The following is a 16,408-nucleotide window of genomic DNA, read 5'->3' as shown; positions in this document are numbered from 1 at the left end:
GTACTTCAAAATGGCGTTTGTGTAATCATAAAATGGCGTTGACTTCATCTATTTTTAAAGATTACTTATATTTTTCGTTTTTACTCACACATGGATTTTTTCTTGTATTTGTGTGTGTTTTTTAAATGCATTTAATTACGTTGTGTGGGTGTGGCTGCTGGGGTTGCAGTTGGGGTTGGGAATGAGTGCTCCAAGGTCCAATTACAGTTAAAAGCATTGCGGCCATTAAAAAGTTAAGCAAAGTTCGTGCAAATTATGCCGAAACGCTGATTTCGAGGTTTTTGGAGAGTTGGCTTATTTTTTCAATTGAAAATTTACATGAAGTGCTCGCAAGCATTTGTTTGAAAGGCCAGCAAATGCAAATTTATAATAACAAATAATTGCATAAACTAATCAATAATAATAGTTGAAAAAGTGCAGCTGCATGGGCAAGACAATTAATGAAGAACTATAGTAAATGATCACGCCTGGACAATAGAGAAAAATAATAGCATGAGCAAACAACCTTTTTCCCTTTTCTGATGTCAGTATTTAATTTGTTGAGAATCCCCTTATTTGGTTCTGTTTGGTGGTTTAATGCGATTAGCAGTCTCAAGTGTCGACTGATGAGACCAATAAATGATCAGCCTGTGTAGAACACCTTCCGCAGACACAATTATAGGTATTATATATATTATAGGTAGTAATATTTCACCCAAGTTTGTGGATAGTTTTTTGCTACTGGCTATTCCATTTTTTGACTGTGAGGATACGACTGTGATTCATATGTATTTGATATGTATTCATGTATGTATTTGTTTTTCTTCAGCTGTTTATTGGCTATGTAGTCTCCTGCGCTCTTTAAGGTCGTTTTAGTTTTTCTTTTCTTTGTATATATATATAAGGAATAATGTTCTATAGTTGCTTTGTAGATAGCCTGTAAGGATTGGTCTCACTTGCAACAGAACTGTCTCTCTCTCTCCTGTTTTTTTTATTCATCTCTGACAAAAAACAGCCTGCTATTCAAACTTGTTCCCAAAGGATTGGGGATTTTTCTTTATTCCTTAAGTAATCTAATTATTTTTTAAGTTTAATTAAATATTCTCTTCTATTCACCATGTTTCAGAAGATTCTTTTTAGTTGGTTATGTCCAACAACATTTGGCTGTGAATCGGGGAATAGCCGGTCTGATAGCATAGTTATGATTGTTGGGTTATTTTGAAGGCTATCTGATCTTTAAAGTGGAAACTATAACTCATTTTACATTATTAATAATAACTAATGAATAAATAAGATTTCTATGAATCTGTGATGGTCTAAGCCACTACCACACATACCCTAAAACTCATGCCTACCATATGCACACAATTATAACCCCATAAACTGCCAATTGCACACCCAACAAACCCAACTAGCTGAAAGCCAAGCTAAAACTAAAAACTTCTTGCAACTTCGGCACAACACACACACAGAGAAAATGTGCGCCAAAAAAAGTAATCAAAATGCAAAATGTGGCAGCGGCAGAAGCAACAGCAACATGGCTGCCGGCTATACCGCCAAACTGCATTCCAAATCAACAACAGAAGCTCACAAAACATGCATCAACCTCATCAACATCCTCATCAAGCTCATCAAGAGGAGGTGGCAGGGGCTGGGGCAGAAGGCGGTTGGCGGCCAAGTAGCAGCCGAAAATGGACGACGATGGCGATGATGACGAAGTTGCTAGCTCTCTTGCCTATAAACGGCTGGCAACTATTACAACGGCAGACAACAACTATTACAACAACAACAACAACAACAACAAGAATATATAGGGACCGAGAGACAGACAGATAGACCGACACTTATTACTCACCAAACAACTTGCAGTTCGTAATGAACTTGAGGCATTTGATTGACTGACTGACTGCAACGGCAGCAAGAGACGCCATGTTGCAATGAAAAATCGCGGCTCCAGCAACAACAACAACAACTATTCAGGCGAAATGAATGAATGATGAATGCCAGGCAGACAAACAGTCAGTCAGTCAATCAGTCAATCAGTCAGTTAGTCAGTCTGTCAGTTGGGAGGAGGCACAACAACTTGGAAGCGACAACGATTTTTGTGGCGAACATCTAAATGTGAATTTTATGCATTTTATATAAGACGAGGATGTGTAATCCTTGAGCAGCATGGCGGCGCAAATACATATACACATATATCTGGGTATATATATTGTGTGTACATACATATATAATAATAATAATAATAAAAAAACGCTTTAGGCGCGGCAAAGCTTTTCAACAGCAGCAGCAGCGACTCGCAAAACTTGCAAATGCGGCAGATGGCAGCTGAGAGATATACAGAGAGACAGAGAACGAGGAACTACAGCCAGAGAGAGAGTGAGCGAGAGAGAGAGAGGTGGGGCTGGAAACCGTTGCCTGATGGCTTTCAAGTAGGTTGTGTTCTGCTTCTTCTTCTTCTTCTCATTTTCGTTGCTTTGCCTTTTGGCTGAAGGAAGACAACAACAACAACAACAACAGTAACAACAACTGACTGCAGACATTGCGCATAATTTCGCGTACGTTTTGTGAATTTGTAATTCTGAAATTATTATTGCGGTGAGGCGGCGGCGAAGAGAGCAAGACAGAAGAAGAAGAGGAAGATGAAAATGACGACCACAACAGTGTTGAAGTCGAAGACGAGACGCGAATGCGAAAGCGGATGAGTAAGAAGCAGCAGAAGTTGAGGGACAAGAAGAAAACCAAAGTCGAAGACGATGCTGCTGCGCGCATCTTTGACGTTGGCGTTGATGGCAACTCAACAGTTGTTGTTGCTGGCCGGCTCAGTGTGCTCTGGTATTGCCGGTTGTTGTTGTTGTTGTTATTGTTGTAATTATTGTTGCCGTTGCTGTTGTTGGAACAAATTGAGTCTGATTGGAAGTCGTTGTGGTGTTTTGATTTGATTCGCTGTGAAAGACATTAGCGAGCATCATATGCTGAGAGCGAAGGAGCTCCTCCACAAGGGGCGTGTAGCAGCAGCAGACCCCAAAAACAAGCCAAGCCTGAGTTTGAAAGCATTTCTAACAACTGTCGATGGAAGACCTATAAACACCAGAGATGGCTGGTAGAGAAAAATTATAAAATTGTGTTCCAAGGCGATATTTGAATTGGAATTAAAACAATCCAAATGCCACTGAGATGAAATAGTGACAAAAATAACTTGGAAATGAAAAATTAATGTAGCTATAGCTGGAGTGAAATGAAGAGATTATCATAAGCCGAAGAATTCATTAGGATTTAGGTACACTGTGTACACTTTTCGGACTTAAAAAAGTTCATTGAAATAGACTGGAGCACAGATTTGTAAAAAAGATATCAAACTTAAAAGCAATATTAAAAACAAACAGAAAATTTGGCAAAGCTTTTTTGTAGTTTTGCAAACCGTACATTTAAAGAAAAACATTCAGTAATATCAAGAATATCGCCGATAATTTGACAGCATCGGTAATATTAATAATATTCTTTATTTCTGCAAAAAATTTTTTATTTTATTTTAAATTTTTTAATTTAAATTGAACTGATTTCTAAGTAAAATAAGATTTAAGTGAATTTAAAGACTTTTATATTCTAGCTCTTTTAATTGCTACAATTACAAGACCTTTGTATTGTCGTAATGGTAGCTGATCCAAATGACATTCCTGCTTGGATCTGTTCTTCTTCATTCCAGTTTTATACAAAAATGCATCCTCGTTAGAAATTAGAACTTTATAATGTTGATTTTTTTGAACATAACATTTGTGGTTACAATTTCTTTAAATGTCCAAAATATTCATCCATATCAAGAAAGTTAGCTATATTTTTGATATTACAACAATAGACGGTGCACTGACAGTAAAACAAAGCAATGTCAGCATTGAAAATTAAATTCTGATATATACTTTATTTGTATATATCTGAGTTGAAAACAGATTCACAGAAAAGTGTTTCATATCAGAAAACTACATTTTAGTATAGAATTGGTTTTAATAGAAGAAACATTATATTCATGACGAACTTTGGATTTTTGTGTGCAAATGATTTATGTTCAAGCTTTTTCGGCACAGCATTGATAAGTATTTGAAATCTTGTTAGCAGCTGTATTGTTTATCTTTCGATCTTAGCAGTTTTTATCACTTCAAAAGGTTTCTTACATTCATATAAAACACATAATATTGGAAGCAGCTTCGCCTTTTCACGCTGGCATAATCATATTTGATAACTATAGTCAAATAATTGAACATATTATCGTTAGGCTTGGCGTGAATCTCGTAGTACAGATATGTGTATTCACACATTTTAACACTTTGTCTGCCACCCACTTATGGGAGCCTTTCATTTGGCCAGAACACACTCAAACCGACCTCCTCACCGATCTGCTGCGACACATCCTCGATTCGAAAGCAGCGACCCATTAAATGTGCTTTTAACCATTTTGCCGCGCTTGCGGTTATTTACATGAGTGTGCTCATATGTCCATATACGATATGTATAAATATAAATTCACAAACAGCAAAAAAAAAAAAAGAAGGGAAAATTGCGAAAAAGAATAAACCTCAGGCGCGCTGATTTACACGCAACCCGAAGCGCGCTCATTGTCGCTGAACTCACTCGACTGTTTACTCATGTAAATAATTAAGCAAAATAATGGCAGACCACCATATAAAAGGGACGCACCTCACACGGCAGGGCATACTTGCGTGTGTGTGTGTGTGCGTGTGTGTGTGGGTTAACAAAAGACAAAGTGATGGTCATTGTTTGGCCTTTTTGGCTGCGAGCACACGCCCGGTCTATGTGGCCCTCCTCTCCGCTTCTCAGGCCAGTCTAGATGCTGCTCGGGCTCTGGCGTGTGAAAAAAATACTCAGCTCTTCATAACGCACACCCAACAACAACAACAACAACAATCATAATAACAATAAAAACAACAACAGCAATGCACGCATGCATTTTTTAACAAATTTATTGGGCGTAAAAAATTATATTTAATTGTGTGTTTGTTAGCCGGCGGGCGAACATGAAAATATTAGCAATGTTAAATAAAATGATGTGGAGTGCAGAAATGTGTGCTTTACATGAATTGAGGGAATTGTTAGATGTCGTCTAAAGGTAAATAAAAGCAGTTCCATTGTGTATAGAAAGTGTAGTACTTTCTAAATTATTTAAAAGAACAAGGCAGTTAGAGGGAACGAACTATGGTCTAACACTTTCGAAACTTATAGGTAGAGTCATTGTAAATGAATAAATCAATAATAATATGTTGCCCCGAAGTTAAACTTTATTTAAATGAGGAATCAAAAGTATTATTACATCGTTGTTTAATTCCAAAGTCTTTTCAAATAGAGTGAAAAATGTGTGAATAATGTGTGTAAATAACTCTTCTTGTATTTGTTTCAATTGGAAACGTCTGAGAAGCACTTTCTCTGCTCTTTTAAAATGATGAATCAAAAGTATTATTACATCGTTGTTTAAAGTCTTCTCATATAGAGTGAGACTTAAAGAAGGAATAAGATTTCAGCTCATACACTCTTCTTGTATTTGTTTCAATTGGAAATACCTTAAAAGCAATTTATCTGCTCTTGGACTTCTTTCATTTATAATTAAGTAGTTAGCATCTAAAATAATAGGGCCAGATTGCAATTATAACCAAAACGTATAAGATCGCATATTATGTCATATATAGGACACAAATAATTCGACTGCTGAGAGATGAGAAGGCAGAAAATTTTACACAAGTTTCCTTTTATGTGAAAACTAAGAAATTCAAACTCCAAAAGGAGGACAACAGGGCTTCAACCTTTGTAAACTAAACTGTTTTGAGTATCTTTAGAAGGACTGAAAAATAAACTATATTCAATGTACTTTTAAATTGTTATTAGAGCATAAAATATTAAGGTTTTCTGTAGAAAAATTAGTTACAAAACGGCAATACATATTATAAATAACTTATAAATTAATTATATTTGCAGCTTCTACTAAATAACACATGTGTTAAAACTAAACTAAAATGTTCTCAATTTCTTTTTATAGGGAATATCTACATGTTTAACAAATAATTTTTGTGCAAACTATTTCATTGGCTTATAGAGCACTTAGAGTGAACAACGTAGTCAGACGCAGTGTAAAGTTTATATAGCATTGGGTCCGGCTTCCTCAAATCTATGAGTTGAAAATCCTAGAGCATAAATACTACCTACAACAACACTCAATAGCTTCCCGCTCGCCTTTGCCTGCGCACAGACTAGCAGGCTTAAGAACTTCCAACTTGTTTCACTTAATGCTGCAAAAGTTAAAATAATATTTTGGTTAACAGAAAGCACAACTTGCCTTTCCCTTTGCCTTTGCCCATCAACCACCATTCCATTTCCATCCTCCAAATTCTGTTTTCTGTTCCCCGTCTAGTCTTAAGCGCTGCAGGCTAAATGCACAGACCACCAACGCGGCCTTCGCTCACATTTGACTATTTTTCTATGCAAATTTCGGGGAAGACTCTCAACCCCATCCCCAACCACAACCCCAACCCCAACCTTTCCATTGCCATCTCCTTCGAACTTGAGGCGCAACCCTTTACGCATTATGCGTAAATCTAAAAATGTTTTCTTTGGTGTGCTTATTTTTTAATTGTTAAGTTTTTATTCGGCCCCGACCGCCGACCTCTCCCCGACCAGCTGCCTCGTCAGACTTCGACTTAGCCACAGCCAAAAAGTTCAACGAAGTGTGTAAAGTTTCTACTTTGGCTCGGTTCTCGACTTACCGAGCTGAGAACTGCGAGCAGCGAGCAGCGTGCGTTAAATTTGTGTAAATGGATTTTGCTAATGGATCCAATAATTCATTTAGACTTTACTTTCAGCTGGAAATGTTGTTTGCGCCAAGGTAAATGTGACTTGGCTTACATTTGTGGCGTTGGGTGTCAGTTGGCGAACTTAACGTGGCGTTAGGTGGTTGGCAGAGCCATAAATAAATCTGATAGATATAGAAAGTGCTGCTCATGCCACCATTTCACAGTTCAATATTGAGTGCTTATAAATATTTTTCAGCTCTATTAATTTCAGAAATATCCGCAAATAAACATTTGTTATTAGAACTTTTGATGCTCAGCTTCAATTAATTTGTTGGGTAATTCACAGAGATGTCTTGGAATCTAATCTCAATTTTCTTCACTTTCTTGTATTAGCTAATACAATCCATTCGGCAGATTTGCATTTAAAGCTGCATCCGATGCCGTATATAGCTTTTTAGCTATCGCTTGTTTTCATAAAAATTGACGAATATTAGTTCAGATGCAAGAATGTTTAATAGCGATTAATTATTGCTGTTTGTGAGGTTTTCAAGTATAATAAAAACACATATCTATTCTATTCTTTTAAAACTATATGATATATAGGATTTTCTAGCTTCAGATTACGTTTTTCTAAGTACTTACCATTATAGCTGTCGATTTCTTGCTTCAATTGTTAAAATGGTTGCTAGTCAGAGATGTCTTGGAAAAGCGGGGTCTACTTCTTCTTTTCACAAAAGCTATAAGTTGAGATGCAAGAATATTAAATAGAGAAAAATAGTCGTTTCATGAAAGCATTATCGTTTAGATATCAATGAGTTATCAAATACTATTACTTTTTTATGCCTATATAACGAAACAACTAATAAACGGATCACGATAATTGACTTCGCCAAAGCGCTGAGGCTAATGCCATGAAAGTTTGATGGCATATACATATGTATATCGATTCAGAAATATCTATATATGTACATATATATTGACCACAGGTCGTATGAGTCATGTAGCCATTTAATATGATATGCATTAAAAATTATTTCTATTATTATTAATGTAATTTGCGTTTACGAAAACAGCGGAAAAAACATAAAACAACTAAATTTGCCAGCCGATAATTAAATAAAATATTTATTTAATGTTTTTTTGAAGCAATAAAAAATGGCAGATGACCAACACAAACGAAAAGAAAAAAAAAACTAACCTCAGCAATTGGCGCGTGCATTGAGTTTTTTAATTTATTTACAAACCACTTAATTTGTTTATATTTAATCAGATTCTGTTTTAATTACATTTTATGTGCGCGTTAAATGTGAAATTAAAAACGCATGCGCTTTCCATTTGCGTTTGTTTTCTTGTTTTTTTGTTTTTCATACCAATACATAATAATTTGTTGCATCTGAACGCCTTTTTTAATGCAATTATGCACAATGCCAGCAATTGTTGTTAAAATATTGTATGTGTGTTGTGTGTTTGTCTGAGCTGTCGATTTTTAAATTTATGTGCCCGAGCACGAATAGTCCGCAGTTGAATTCGCATTGAAAATTCGCATTTTTTCTTCGAAATGTGTCATTAATTATTATTTATTACATTATTTTGTCGTATAATTTTTATATTTATTGCTAGGGTTTTAAAAAAAGTTGCCGCATATCGCCGGCCATTTCTTTTATATTAACCATGTTTGTTTGCTTTTAATGCGACCATAAAAAAAATTAATTAATAATTTAAAATGCCGCATACCAAAAGCAGCTTTTGTTATTAAAAAAAATAAGAACAATGGCTGTCTATAAGCAAGGGGAAAAAATAGAAGCAAACTATGTATATCGAGCAATATTAATATGCATTATATGAGGAAAAAATATGCAGTTTGATTGACCACAATGGTGCAGATATTGATTTACAACAACAACAACCACAACAAGAAGAACTGCAATGGCCAACTGTCACCGCCACTAAGGTTTCTTTTTGGCCAGGGCCAACTAGCCAGCCAGTCAACTAGCCAGCCAGTCAGCCTGCCAGCCAACATCGACGACACTTGACACTTGAGTGCCAGCCATGTGAGGGCATGGCATGTGAGGCAAATCAAAACCAAGAACTGACGAGCACGTAACCCGAGCCACAGGCAGACAACAGCAAATTGAGCAGAAAACCAGGAGGCGCCAATGCCAATACCAATACCAATACCAGACGGGGGGACCAGCAGCCATCAGCCATCAAGCGTCAAGCGACAAGCGACAGGCGGCAGTCGGCGGTCGGCCCTTTGCCTGGTATTTTGACACTTGCCCTGCTTGTGCTGTAAACAACAGTTATTTGGGCTTATAATGAATATGAGCAACAGCTCGAAGGTCAAGCCGAAGTCCGTCAAGTGGACCTGGAACTGGAACTGAAACTGACGGAGAGACATTTGGCGCCAAGCCAAGCCAAGACATCCGAGCAATTTCCGGTGCCCTCTTCTAAATGATAAGCTCGTCTCAAGATCAGAGCAGAAATTCCTTTGATGCCAGCCTGGCAGGACACTCTCTAATGAAGACAACAAAAATGTTTGCAGCTTAATGAATGCAAGCAACAACCCCACACTGTGTCTCATTAAAGAATTTGTTGCACAAAAAAAAAAAAAAAAAAAAGAGCGCGAAAATGTATCTGTTTTTCTTTTCACTCTGCTTCCGCTTCTCTTTTTTCACTTAAATCAACAACAATTTTTAATTTCATTTCTCAAGCGCAAAGCGACGGCTCTTTGATACCCGTACCTGCTCATGCAACGCATTAACACCCCCATGCCCCCAACCCTCAACAAAAAAAAAAATTGTACAAGCACTGGCCCTTGGCTTAGCTGATAATTTGATATAACATGGGCGGTTTATACACTGAGAGAAAATTAATCTGCAACTAAGCTGTTGCTATCTATTCTATTTCTATTGTCGAGTAAGTTTTGCGGAAAAATATTAGAAACTATAGTGAAGGATTAAATAATCCTTTGCTATCTATTCTATTTCAATTGTCGAGTAAGTTTTGCGGAAAAATATTAGAAATTATAGTGAAATTATAGTGAAGGATTAAATAATCTTTTGCTATCTATTCTATTTCTATTGTCGAGTAAGTTTTGCGGAAAAATATTGGAAATTATAGTGAAGGATTAAATAATCTTTTGCTATCTACTTATTCTATTTCTATTGTCGAGTAAGTTTTGCGGAAAACATCAGATATTATAGTATAGTAAAGGATTGAATCATTAAAATTATAAATATGTTTTCTTAATACGATGTTCTCAACATGGACTGGCTCTTCATAATTATTTTGTATAGTGAGTTGATATCAAGTTATTTGGATTCCGCTAACACCTGGTTGTTTGATTTGTAACCATAAAACATAAAGTGAGATGACGATTGGGTTCATCTGCAATACAACAGTTTAAAAAATATCAAGTCCAGAAATTTACTTGAATATTACAATTAATGTACTATATGTATTTCCAACTTTTTGAAGAGTAAAAAAATGTAAAGATATAGTAAGTTTTTTTTCCTGCCGTTCATGTTTAATATTCTAATTTATTTGTTATTAATGGCCGCTTGCTTTTGCTAATTCAGATGGTTCTAGCTAGCAAGACAATATTTTTGATGTTCAGGAGTTGCGCTAGTTAGGAGCTCTCTTTCAAGGTGTATTTAACATGTTTAGAGGTTTGCGTGCGATGGTTTCTGCTTACCACATTATCTATTTTTGGTGCCAAAAACTATTATACAATTATAACAATGACTTTTTAGAGTTAATGGTAATTTATTTCCTTGACCAATCATCGTAGAAATCCTGTTAAAATATTGGACTCTTTAGTTTCTTTGATTAAAGACCCTGATCCCTTCCTCTCTCAATTCGTTCTTTTGAAAACGTTAGATAATTTATAGACTTTTTTTCTACGATGATGCCTTGATTCAAATCTTGTAATAGTTAATAAGAGATGTCTTGGAATCTATCTACAAGTGATCTAAACCTATTGTTGTATCAGCTATTGGTTGTATTGTGCGATTCCAGTAGCGCCTTGAATGTCAGTCAGAAAAGGGACGTCTAGTTCCTGTAGGTCCCCAGCAAGCTTGATCTTCATATCTTAATTCCAGAAGCACTTCAACTTGAAAGATGCTGCGCTTCCCTGCTTTATAAAAGAGTTATGTTTAATCTTGCTAACTATATATTAATTATATTAAATTATATTAAATATATTAAATCTAAATTAACCAGTATTGCTAGTTCTATACATTTGCAAAATCTCTTTAAAGCCCATAATCCAACAATTAAATTAATGTTTCTAAAATATTGAAATATTGTTATTATTTATTCAAGTGTATTGCAGTCCCCTGTCAATGTTTATTCGGTTTCATGGTGCTGGCGGAGGGGGGCTGTCAATACTGCCTGATATACATTCGTCTGTCGCTCCGCTTATGAATTTCTAATTATGCGTCGAGGCGAGTAGTCCAAGCAACCCCCACAAAGGAAAAATACGCGTACAAACAAACAAAAAAAAAGCCAAAAGTTACCTAAAAAAATTTGGAATTATATACAATTTTTGTTTTTGTGTCCATGGCTAGGCATTAAAAAATAAAGAAGAATGTCAAGCCACATTTGACAATGAATGATGAATTTGCCGAAACAACCCTCGAAAAATTGGGAAAACTGTAGCTAAACTGATTATGCACATCAATTGGGCAGCACTTTTTATATAATTTTTCTGTTTTTTCTCTCTCAATTCGCAACTTTTGTTCTCGGTCCGAGCAAGGGCTGCCACGTCGGAGGTTGAATGGTGGGGGTTGGGGTGGGGTGGGGGTTGGTGTTGCGGGCTTAATGGCCCGTGCGTCACAATTGTTTTGTGAAAATTGAATTTGAGTCTTGCGTTGTAAAACAAAGAGCACTGTGAGGCGCGGAAGCAACTCGCCTGCCATCTAATTAGAAATAAAGAAAATGCTTTGCGGCCTGCGCACCTGCGGCCGGCTGTGGCAGAGATAATTATAGGGGTAGGGGTAAGGGTGGGAATGCTGCTAAATTGGTAAAGGTATTTGTTTAAATTATTATTGGACTTAATTATGGAAAAGTTGGCGCAATGGGGAGACAGACAATGGCACGGCAATGCGCCGGCGAAGGCAGTTGCTGCCAGAAATTGTAAATACGCGCTTAGAAGCCAAATGAAGAGTTCTAAACAGATGGATACTAAGCAGGCCAATAATACTGTAAGCACCAGTTGTTATTACGAGCATCAAATCAAATTTTAAATATGTGCTTCAAAATAGTGAAGTTATTGAGAAAATGCGAAAATAAAAAGAAACTATAAATGATTTAAGTGTCGTTTGTTGCCGTCAGTTTTGGGGAATGGATTGCGACTTTTACTGCAGCGTGAACTAAATCTAGAAACTGTAGAATCAGCAGTTATAGCTCGTTAAATGAGCTCCTTTCTATAACCTGCCTGAAAAGCAGAAAACTTGCACACGTGATGTGATTGCTTTGAGTGAAATATTTTAAAATATATTGAAGCAGAGAATGGTCTGAGGAGATTAGGAGATTCTTTAGCAAGTTCTAGATAATTTTGTAGTTTTTATTTTAGTTATTATTTGAAAAATGTATGCATTTCTTCATCATATATACGTATGTATGTAGATGTGTTGATAGATCAGTAAACAGTTTTAGCAATAATATCATATTGAAGTCAACAACTCGCATTCATGGCTACTTGTATTTGAAATTCAAGCCCATAGCATTGATTGGCATTGATTTCTATTGACAAGCAGTAGCTTGACGGATGATATTTGTTAATGCCAGTTCGTATGGGTATTAGCTTCAAATATTATCCACATATTTGTTCAGCAAATAGAGAGGAGGCGTAGAGTTCGCTTAGTAATTGGATATAGTCGCTCAACGTATATGCATTAACTAAATAGAAATATAGTGCCGACTAGCAATTGAACTAACTGTTGTTGTACGATGATATATCATATAGGAGTGAGTCGCTGGTTGACCCACAAAAGAGTACAAAAGGTCGCTGTAAGCGCGTATTTAACTTGCACGCTGCTGGTTAGATATAAATCAAACAACAATGAGACACATACTCGTATATGTACAGGAACACACACACACACACACACACACACACACACACACACACACACACACACACACATACTTACGCACTCGTATGTACAATCGCACAAAGCAAATCAAAGGACATTTGCGATTATGTGCCCGACAGTGCGAGAAGCCACTTGAGAGCTCATAAGGATGCCTTCGCATTGTTTGTGTGTGTGTGTTCGCCCCTTGCCCTGCCCCTGACGTGACTAAGGAGCGTGTGAGTGTGAGGATTATATGGCAGACATAATACAACTGTGTATTCTCTACAGCTGATAATATGTCCTTTGTATAATTGCACACAAATACTGGCAGTAGCAGTGTTGGCCGGCATTGTTAGTTAAGTCTGTTGTTGTCATTAGTTGTGGGCCATCTTTTTGCAGCGGATTTGTTGCGTATTTAATGCTTCAATTGATTTTTGATTTAAGTGCCTCCTTGGCTTATTTCCTCTCAAATAAGCCGTCGCTGAGTTGCAGCTGCCTTCGGTCTTCAAGCCGGGCTTCTGCATTTCAAAAGCACAGCAGGTTGCCATGAGTAGATGGAGCAGGGCTTGGACTGTTTTCTAATTGAAAATCTGTGGCGCACATGCTGAGCGATTAGGCCATGAATGGCACAAATAGTAGTAGGAAGTGATTCACACTCCAGTATCACGTAAACAAATTCGAGTGAATTCTGTCTCATTACCAAACAAATGGCCCGACAAACAAACATTACGTTTCAGCTATTAATATGACGACTACGAGTTCTCGTACGTACATACAGTGGAAGCTCCGAAACCTGTATGATTTCATTATAATTATTATTCTAAACGAGATAATCCAAATGAGCTGCGTCGTTAAAATGCTGCCCAAAATCCAATTAGAATTCTTCAAGCAAACAAAACTACGAAAATATTACAACTTAGAGTGTTCATTGAAAAGGCGGTCAATTGTGGATTTATTAAATAGATTTTAAAAAGAGAGTACAACCGTCGATTAGGCCAAGAAACTTTTGATTCATGCAAGAAACTGTCGTGTTATGTAAAATATTTGTTGCCTTTTTAATACCCTGTACCCGAAAGGTAAAAGGGTTACGAGGCACATCGATGTATCCATGTCTGTCTGCCTGTCCATCTGCCTGGTTGAACGCCTGAATTTCGAAGACGGTTGAGCCCACATTTACCAAACTTGGTATGTAGACTCTACTCATATCCAGCCAACACGAGTTTATATATTTTTTTATTTTTGAATTTTACTTTTTCTACTAATAACTTCAAAGAAAATTCAGCTGTATTTGCAACGAAAACAAATTTAAACTAAACTATATTCAGTTTAAAGTTGACCGTGATTTATTAGTTATTAATATTTTTGGGAAATCACCTTTTTCTATGGCATTTGTGGTCAAAGTCAATTTTTATCACCATAACAGGCTATTTAAAAAGGCTTTCTAGAGGACAAAAAAGTTACAGATAAGCCTACAATTTTCTCCTCAACACTGTGAATATTTAGTTAATTGTTTAAAATAAATTGAATTTTATATTAAGAAGATTTTTTGGCTAAATGTTAAAAATCTTTTGCACTGATGTGTGAGCTTTGTGCCATAACTTTTGTTAATTGAATTATTATTTATTGCAAAACAACATAAATCACTTTACATTCTCTCTAAAATCAACAAATATAAAAAAAAATTGCAAAAATAGAGCCCAATGGCTCCGAAGCGAGCACGGCTAATTATTTTTTGGAGTGACAATCGTAAATCAAAAGCAATTGAGCTAAAACTGTAGTAAAAAGCTGCTGATTTATTCTGGAAGCTTTCGATTTCCGCGAACCCACTCTTGTGAGCCTCTACTGTAATACTCGAAACCTGATAATGGCATCATCAGAATCTGAATCAGAATCAGCATTGACATCAACATTGTCGGCTGTCAGGCGCTGTGAGATAAGCGATGAGCTGAAAAGCTCAACAGTTCCAAAGCTGGCCAATCAGTTGCAAATTTTCATTCAATAAGTCCAGTTGTCCTCTCCTCCACTACCTCTCTAATGAAGCTATCTGTGCTTGGGGTGCTCTTGGCACTAAGCCTGACGACTCGGCTAACGGAGGCTGCGACCTCCAATCTCGTCTGCTACTATGACTCGGCTTCGTTTTTGCGGACCGGTCTGGCCAAATTGCGGACAGAAGATCTGGAATTGGCGCTACGATTCTGCACACATCTGGTATATGGGTATGCGGGTCTGAAGGCGAGCACCATGGAAGTTTTTAGCCTGAACGTGGATCTGGATATGTTCCATTACAACAACATAACCATGCTGCGCACCAAGTATCCGCATCTGAAGATACTGCTCAGCGTTGGAGGCGATCGGGATGTGGATGAGGCGCATCCGCTTAAGTATCTGGAACTGCTGGAGGCCAATACCACGATACAGCAGAACTTTATAGACAGCAGCATGGTTCTGCTGCGTCGCAATGGCTTCGATGGCCTCGATCTGGCCTTCCAGCTGCCACGCAATAAGCCCCGCAAGGTGCACGGCACCATTGGCAGCTATTGGAAGAAGTTCAAGAAGCTGTTCACAGGCGATTTCATAGTCGATCCGCAGGCCGAACAGCACAAGGAGCAGTACGCGAGCTTGGTGCAGAACATAAAACGTGCCTATTGGAGTGCCAACCTGATTATGACCATGACTGTCCTGCCGAACGTCAATTCAACGTGTAAGACCTTTCAACTAATTATTTGAGGAAACGAATGAAATTGTCATTTCATGAACTTGCTTCTTTTAGGGTACTTCGATGTGCCTAAGCTGCACCAACATTTCGAGTTCATTAACGTGGCCGCCTTCGACTTCCTCACGCCCATCCGCAATCCCGAGGAAGCGGACTTTACGGCTCCCATTTTCTTCCTGGACGAGCAGAACCGTTTGCCGCACTACAACGTCGAGTTTCAACTCAACTATTGGCTACAGAACCAATGTCCGCCCCACAAGCTGTATTTGGGCATAGCCAGCTACGGCCGCTCCTGGATGCTGACCTCGAACTCGGGCTTGAGCGGCTTGCCTGTCGTGCCCGCTACCTATGGACCTGGCGAGCCTGGTCTTCAAACACGCACGGACGGGCTGCTCAGCTGGCCGGAGATCTGCTCGAAACTGACCCGGAATGCCACAGCTGTCTATCGCGGACCCAACGCACCGCTGCGTAAGGTCACAGACCTGACCCAGAAGTATGGCAACTATGCGCTGAGACCCGCCGACGAGGTGGGTCAGCACGGGCTGTGGGTGAGCTTCGATGATCCCGACTTTGCCGGCATAAAGGCAGCCTATGCCAAGTCCAAGGGTCTGGGTGGCGTCGCGCTCTTCGACTTGGGCTACGATGATTTCCGTGGGCTCTGCACGGGCCAGAAGTTCCCCATTGTGCGCTCCATAAAATACTTTTTAGCTTAGTTCTAGTTGTAGTAACTCTGTTTGTTATTACACGTAATTGTAGAATTGTTTTAGAATGTTAATCGCTTGTGGTTTCAATGTAGGCGACCTCGTGCACTTGAACTCGTCTCGTTGTGTCATTTGCACTCG

The 16,408-nt window shown here is 38.0% G+C and overlaps 2 protein-coding genes across 2 annotated transcripts in view; one reads left to right on the top strand and one right to left on the bottom strand.

Moving 5' to 3' along the window:
* Positions 1-16,408, bottom strand: part of LOC115632002 (protein toll) — an 83,131-nt gene that overhangs the window by 64,803 nt on the left and 1,920 nt on the right. Inside the window, exon 2 of the mRNA XM_030528931.1 lies at positions 7,419-7,513. Within this exon, the coding sequence (XP_030384791.1) occupies positions 7,419-7,421 (3 nt within the window). The 5' untranslated portion in view covers positions 7,422-7,513. The remainder of the gene's footprint in view (positions 1-7,418; positions 7,514-16,408) is intronic.
* Positions 14,862-16,341, top strand: LOC115632005 (chitinase-like protein Idgf1). Its single transcript, XM_030528933.1, has 2 exons — positions 14,862-15,554; positions 15,624-16,341. Exons 1-2 carry the CDS (start codon positions 14,888-14,890, stop codon positions 16,277-16,279), a joined length of 1,323 nt encoding a protein of 440 aa, XP_030384793.1. The 5' UTR covers positions 14,862-14,887; the 3' UTR covers positions 16,280-16,341.

Source organism: Scaptodrosophila lebanonensis, unplaced genomic scaffold, assembly GCF_003285725.1.
Source record: "Scaptodrosophila lebanonensis strain 11010-0011.00,11010-0021.00 unplaced genomic scaffold, SlebRS2 tig00001412-arrow-pilon, whole genome shotgun sequence".
Lineage (NCBI taxonomy): Eukaryota > Metazoa > Arthropoda > Insecta > Diptera > Drosophilidae > Scaptodrosophila > Scaptodrosophila lebanonensis.
Note: the sequence above shows the minus strand (reverse complement) of the source record. Positions and strands in the feature narration are given on the sequence as shown.